Consider the following 7431-nt stretch of genomic DNA (forward strand, 5'->3'; position numbering starts at 1 on the left):
TACTTTAGTTTTTTAGTTTGGTAGCTGCTTTTTTGAAAAGGACCATTTTATAGTGTGTCTGACTGACCTCTCTGACCATTCAGAATACTGCTTTGAATGCTGCTTTGTTTCCATATAGGTACAGAATAGAGTAAATGCAACAGTTTTGAAACTTGCTCACATGCTTATACATTACAACCAACTCTTATTTCCAAAAATAAGGGAATTTTTGAGGAAACAAGAAATAGTTTTCTGTAATGTTCTATTAACATCTCAATATTGACCTCTCCCCAGTATTGTTCAGTTAACTGCTGAACACTTGGTAGGAGAAAATATCAAACAAACAGAATAGGTGTTTTAAAAGGACCATTCTATAGTTTTAATATCTCATAATCCAGATTGACTGTGTGTATTAGCACTGTTCAGTGCTTGTTTAAAAGTTCCCGCTGATAAAACAGGGAACTTTCACAATAGTTTTGTTTCTAACCAACCATAAATCAAGAGAGACAGATGTGGTGGGAGAGCATTTGCCCACATGGATAGAAAAGAAAAGAAAATCTTTGTCTTTGCACAAGTACAATGACACTGGGTTGGTTTGGTGGTGGGAAAAGTGGCTCAAGCGCAATCAAAGCCAATTTTTAAAGAAAATCATCATATCATTTTCATGTTCCACTGTAAGACAGATCCACACTGTAATAATGGTGTAAATAGTGGGTGAGTGAAAGGGTGGAGTTAATTTGCTGTAGGGTGAATTAGGGTTGGACAATATGGTAAAAATACTATATCCTGATACTTAGACATTTTTTTTATGATGCACAATATTTATAATGCCACATGTAACCACCGACTAAATACATCTGTAGCAACAGAAACTACTATTCAGATCCTCTCCTGTACTTTTTATTCAACATCTGCTGCACTTTGTCTAAATAAACCAGTCTAATTACACTGTTTGTAGCGAAACCTGCAGGTGATCAGGGTTTATAAAGCACTGACAATATCCTTGATATGCTTACAAAAGCATATTGTGTATCACAATACCAAAAATACCACAATACGATTAAATATCGCCATATTGACCAGCCCTTGAATATGCAGATATAAGGATATACACTGTTGCTGCTTTGTTTCCATATAGGTACAGAATGGTCTGGGGAGTGAATGCTACAGCTTGAAACTCGCTCACACGTTAACACATTACAACCAACTAATTTTCAGTAATTGGGGAAATCCGCTTTCTGCGCCATTCCATTAACATCTCAATATTGACATCTCTCCAGCATTGTTAGTTAACTGCCAAGCACTTGGCAGAAAAATGACAAAATAGATAACTTAATAAAACAAAATAAAATTACACCAGTTTAAAGAATAATCAAACCATTCACTCTGCTATGTGTGTGTCTCGTTTACATGGTACATGGGCTATCACCTCTTCTTAAACATTTTTCAACATTTTTTTTTTTTAAACATTGACCCTAACTAAGCTGAAGCCTTGCTTGTGTTTTGTTAGGACAAATTATCAAGAACAGTTAAATGATGAGAATTAGTACAAGTGTTGAATGTCTCGGTGAAAAACATACGTTGCTTTCAACAGAGCCATACTTTCCCCAAATATGTGACAATCAGAAAATAAATAGAAATAATTTAATGCAAATTAAAATGTATTGTGTTCTCCTATTAAAGCGGTCATTTACAACATCAACAAAACATGTTTGACCCAATTCTTTGGGAACATGAGATCAATTTTCATAGCTATTTTGAGGATATATAACTATGTATTTTTCATTCCTAATAAAAACTTAAACATTAACTCCCGCCCTTTTAAAAGAACTTTACTGGTTAAGTGGATTATTAGTCATATTACTTGTGCTTAAATCTCTAGATAATGGCTGAGCACCTGCACACCTCAAGGACTACTAAAATATGTTCAAACTATGATTTTGCAAATACACTATAGGGACAAAAATATTTGGACACTTGCTCATTCATTGTTATTAAAGGAGTTTTATAAATTAACTTTTGCTGGAGTAACTGTCTCTGCAGTTCAGGGAAGGTTTTCTGCTAGACTGGAGTACCACATAGAGAATTTGTTTTTGAGGTTGCATTCAGCGACAAGAACATTACTGAGGTTAGGATGTTGGATGATCACCACCTCATTCCCAACTCCCCAACTCATCCCAAAAGTATTGGACAGAGCACCACTCATCATTCCAGAGATCGAAGTTCCATTGCTCCACCGCTCGATGCTGGGGGCTTCATACCCCTTCAGCCCACTCCTGGAATTAAGCATGGTGCCAACAGATCCACATTTATACTGTTCCAGAGAGTCCTATTCTATTGGCAATACTTCTCTAAAGGAACCAGATAAGCTGTGTGGGTGCATTTCCACATCAGCAACAGGTGCAAGTTCTCTGCTCCTGCTCAGTTCTCTTCTCTAAGCAGCATTTGAAAACTTGAATGCAGCTTTTATGTATTAGTTCTGCCAGTATAAGTGATATCTGGAGTCAATGGCTGTTTTATTTCTGTTATTTTCTAATTAAATGGGAACTGTGTTCAAGTTATTGTCTGTGGTAACCGGCTGGGTGCTACATATGCTGAAGACAGAGATCAGGTCAAAAAACGCTGGAGTATTAACACCTTCTTTACCAATGTCAACAGGAGATGTCTGGGATACAGAACTTGCACATAACTGCACATCTGCTGAGGTCACTTAACACCCCCAACGTCCAAGAAGACAGAGGAAATGGGCAGATCACCAGCCTCATTTACTTCCACACAGAAAAATCAGTATAATAGCATTATAATACAGCAGGACTGATTAGTATTAAGATTGTTTCACTCAAATCATCACAGCTGGAAGTTTGACCACAGCCACCATGCCCAATTAGCCCCAATCATCACATTTCTTACTTACAAATACTGAACATAGCAGTTACAGAAAGAGATACAGGAGCTTTAGGAACCAGTATTCTCTTATCACATGATATCAATAACAGCACCGCTGGACCATTTGGTTACACACAAACTGGACTAGTGTGTGGCTCAACACTTCAACCTCATGCATAACCTTGGCACTGCAACTGTAGTGGGAGGGAGAAAAAACATGAAACGTCATGCTGTGAAAGGTAAACAATAGGAGGCAGACAAGGACACGCTTTCAGGAATACTGCAAGGTCTAAAAGCCAGAGTCCACCAGGAACTGGTTTTACATTTAGTGACTGGTAAAACATGCAAACGATGGAAGATCTCCCTTCCTGTGTGTTTTCACATCCAACCCAAATCTACTTCTGAAGGCAGCGATTAGAGGGATCACATGAGCTTAATTAGGGTTGGAGCAAAAGTCTGCAGTCTGAATGAAGAGCTGAGTTGATGACCTCTGTCCTAGAGACAAGACACAGCCTAGTCGACAAAGTAAATGAATAAAAGAAATAATGAGCAGAATTAGTTTATCCTTACTTAAAAACTAACACTATAAATGTTACTTTGTTGACACTGCCTTACTGTGGCCCATACCGGCCAGTTAGTTAGTTAGTTAAATACATTAGACTATTATGTTACACATTACTTTTTAGTGATATTTAACATTATTACAACAAGACATTTTCTCTAATCTTATCTAATATCTTAGTATTGTATTGAGCAATGTAGTAAGCATGGGTTCTACCATATATCACAAGTTTGATCCCCAGTGATGCCGCAGCCATTTGTGGCCAGGAGTCCTAGAGAGCATTATTGGCCATTTTCCAATCCATCTTTATCCCTTAAATTTAAACAAGCTGTTTGTTATTGCCTCTTTAAGAGGGGTATTAGATAAATAAGCTCTGTTCTGAGGGGCTGTCCTGTTTTTTGCCTCACTCAAAAAGCACTCAAAGCTGAAACGTGAATGGGTGAATCTAAGCTGTGGTAGCTGAAAAGCTGAAAAGGCTGAGAAAACATGTTATTTGAAGACAGACTGTTTTCCAGCATAGTTTGAAAGGGTAACATGGACCAAGACTGAACGTTACAGTAACTGAAAACTAAAAGTTTGAAAAATGACTTTTAAGGACCTATACTATAGATCATTTTCAGATACAAACTGACAGGAGAAAATATTAAATATACAGTTCATCTAAATATTCTCTGTGCTGCTCTAAAAGAGAGTGAATATTGAATACATCCTGGAGTACATTACGATTATGTAATCGTTAGGGTCATAAACTAGGTAACAATATGATTTTCTGGATACATCATGATTATTGTCAGCACTATATTGCCAGGCTGGGCTTTGTAATAGATTCATTTTATGGTATCAAATGAATAACTACTGCCAGTCTTATCTGCATCCGTGAGCCTTATTTGAAAATCTAGACTGCGGAGTGGCTGCCTAAACTGTGTTACTGTATGTAATCATACAAATTTCAATGTAATCATATTACGAGTGCCTCTGCTTCGTGATTCAGTTTTGCAATTCGTACTCATTGCTGGTTTAAGCCACAATGTAGTTCTGTAATTTAAAAGATAAAGTATTGTTTAGGAATCAGTATCCAAATCAAGATAGGAGTATTATCATCATCATCATCATCATATCAAGACTTTGAACTTTATCAAAATCTTTCTAAACAAAGAAAAGCCATTTCATGGTGGTACAACTCAGGCTTTTGGACCCTGCAGGGAAGAAACGTCAGCCAAGAATAAAACCCCTGATTGGTTTCCCTTCACACTCTTCCACTGCACACTGTTACATACCCATCGCATGAACAGCATCGGTTAGTCTTCTCTTTTTATCCTGTACCTGCACAGCTGGGATCAACGGGGAGACTCCATAATGACCATCAGCAACCACCAAAAATAATACACATTACACACCCCACCAAACACATCTAACAGCCTTAACCATATCTGCAGTTTAAATGTGGGTCTAGGTACATATGTCTGTGGCAATACAGGTGAATGATGTGATTGCTGCAGAACGAAAGCTACAGTGATGGAGGACCTACAGTCGTATGCAAAGGTTTGGCACTTCTAATCAAATGACCGAGTCACACTTGCTGCACATTTAACGTACATTTTTACTATTTAAATTCCAATACATTAAAGTAAGCAAATAAAAAAACGTCTAGAAAAATGTGCAGACAATCAGTAGATATTAGACTTATTTACCTATTAATAAACCTCTAAACACATTATTTTAAACAGAAAGGGAAAGTTTTGCACATAACTGTTTACATTATGCATATATTTGCAGGCATCATTTCTGGATAAACTGGATAAAGGCCTGCATCCAAAGTCTGTGTTTATGTATGTACATGTATACATTTCTGTGCATGTGATGTGGGATATTAGTCAGAATGTGCAGCAAGAAAGTGATTTAAACAGTCACTTATATAATACAGATATTTTTTAAATATTCGGTTAGATTAGAGGTTACAGTGGTCAGGCAAGGACAAACATCAACATTTAAGCTCATAAATGGAGCGGCTGGCTAAATGCTACGCTCTGACCGTACAAACTGGACTTGGTCACTTGTAAACTGGTAAACTAGATTTCAGTTTGGGCCGAAGTGAAGAGCTAACTTTAACTTAATTTTTTTTGTTTCACGATTCTGAAATTACAGAGGGTCTCTGATGGATGGGTGCATTACAAGACTACTTTTTTCATTTGTTGCAGAGGTCCAAACCTGCCTGCAGGTAATTCGGCCTGTAATTTTCTCAGAGGAGGACAGGTTAAAAAAAAAAAATTAAAAACAAATCACAGAGGAGGTCCAGTAAAAGTGCAAATTACTCCAGGACCCCATGTGAATGAAATCCCACCCAGACTGGGCTAAAGCATTATAAATGCTTAAAGTCCAGACCCTAATCCAGTATCAGTCCTGGATTTGTGGCCAAACTGAACTGATGAACTGATGATGCAGCCAATCTGCCCCTAATGTCACGCCTACTAGAGCGAGCAAAATCCAGGAGGAGAGTCAGGATTCAGTGCCAGGACTTCTATATGTGATGTGATGTAAAATTTATTTGACTATATTTTACACTTATCAATATCAAAGAAAAATCATAGCAGATGTTAATCTGAAAATCCAAAATATTAAAGCTCAGAATCGGAAAAATCGTATTGAGCCTGAAAAGACATTTATCGTTACACCCCCACAATCTGCAATGCACTCCCAATTGAGCAGATCCACCACTATAATATATATATATATATATATATATATATATATATATATATATATATACACACATACATACATATACATATATACATATATATATATATATATTGCAAGCAAAGCTGAGTGTTGCTTATCAACACAGGGTTTTGCTGTCAGTGTGTGTGTGTGTGTGTGTGTGTGTGTGTGTGTGTGTGTGTGTGTGTGTGTTGGGTTGTTTCATTGTCCACTAACCCACATTAGCAGTTAGCTCTGACTGACTTACTCAAGGCTCCTCCAGGACCGAGTCCAGGCTCTTTGCCTGCGGGCGGAGTCCCGCTCTGCCTCTCGAAATTGCCGGGGTTGGAGAAGTAATCCCTCAGCCTGGGAAGCTCCCGTCCAGCTTCCAGAAGCTCAGTGTGCAGCTCCAGGGCGGTGAGGATGTACTGGTCTCGGAGAAGCTGAGCCGCGATGGCGTCTACAGACACCCGGGACTCGGAGCCACCGCCTACCAGCCCCGCTGTGCCGGCTATGGCTAGGCCCTGGGGGCTGTCTGCGCTGGGGCTGATCCGGCTACTGGAAAGCAAGAGCGTGCCTGGCTCCTGTTCCGCCTGCGGGGAAAAGGGGCCTGGGCTCCGGCCTGGCGGAGCTTCATCTCCGGGGCTGCGCTCGTCGCTCCTCTGCGGCTCCGCTTCCTCCTCCGAGTCGCTAACGTTAAACGGGTTCACGCTACCCGACGCCATTATGATAGTTTCTTTTCGTTCCTTGTCGGGGACTCAGCTCCTCGCTGGATATCAGTATCGGTTTCTAATCAATGGCAGTCGGAAAGGCTGCTCGGCTATTCCGGGCCGAATGTCATTTCAGCAGCAGATCAGCGCTGGGCGTCTGTCTGCACCGGACGTGACCCAAACCTGTGCTGCGTCCCCAATCTTTCACTTGTTCACTTCCTCCCTACACCCTATCTAGAGAAAACCGTGTTGCGGAAACAATCTTTTCTTGAACACTACAACAGAAAACACACAGCTAAAGATTAGCGGGAGTAGCTACACAACACACCCACACATACAATGTGTATATATACATATATAAGAGAGAGGGGTATTTGTTATATATCAGTGTTATAAATAAATGTTTTTACATTTTGAATCTGTCAATATGCCTTTACAGGTAAACTAAATGTATATAATAACGATAAGTATGAAAATAGTTTTTGAAATATTTTTAGAAGAAAAAAATAATTGTTTACTTACTGATTTACCTTCTGATTTATATAAGCAAATCAAACCACAAATCAATGCACATAAAGCTATCCTTTTTTAAACTTT

General features: G+C 38.9%; 1 protein-coding gene across 12 annotated transcripts in view; it reads right to left on the minus strand.

Moving 5' to 3' along the window:
- Positions 1 to 7018, minus strand: part of relch (RAB11 binding and LisH domain, coiled-coil and HEAT repeat containing) — a 61270-nt gene extending 54252 nt beyond the window's left edge. For 8 of the 12 annotated variants that reach the window (XM_072688835.1, XM_072688828.1, XM_072688830.1 and 5 more), the window contains exons 1-2: positions 6393 to 7018; positions 4705 to 4758 (exon numbers count right to left, since the gene is read on the minus strand). In XM_072688835.1, coding sequence (XP_072544936.1) covers positions 4705 to 4758; positions 6393 to 6849 — 511 coding nt within the window. In that variant the 5' untranslated portion in view covers positions 6850 to 7018. The remainder of the gene's footprint in view (positions 1 to 4704; positions 4759 to 6392) is intronic. The other 4 variants (XM_072688838.1, XM_072688832.1, XM_072688836.1 and 1 more) reach the window with 2 other exon arrangements.
- Positions 7019 to 7431: the final 413 nt, after the last annotated feature.

This window comes from Salminus brasiliensis, chromosome 1 (genome assembly GCF_030463535.1).
Source record: "Salminus brasiliensis chromosome 1, fSalBra1.hap2, whole genome shotgun sequence".
Classification (NCBI taxonomy): Eukaryota; Metazoa; Chordata; class Actinopteri; order Characiformes; family Bryconidae; genus Salminus; species Salminus brasiliensis.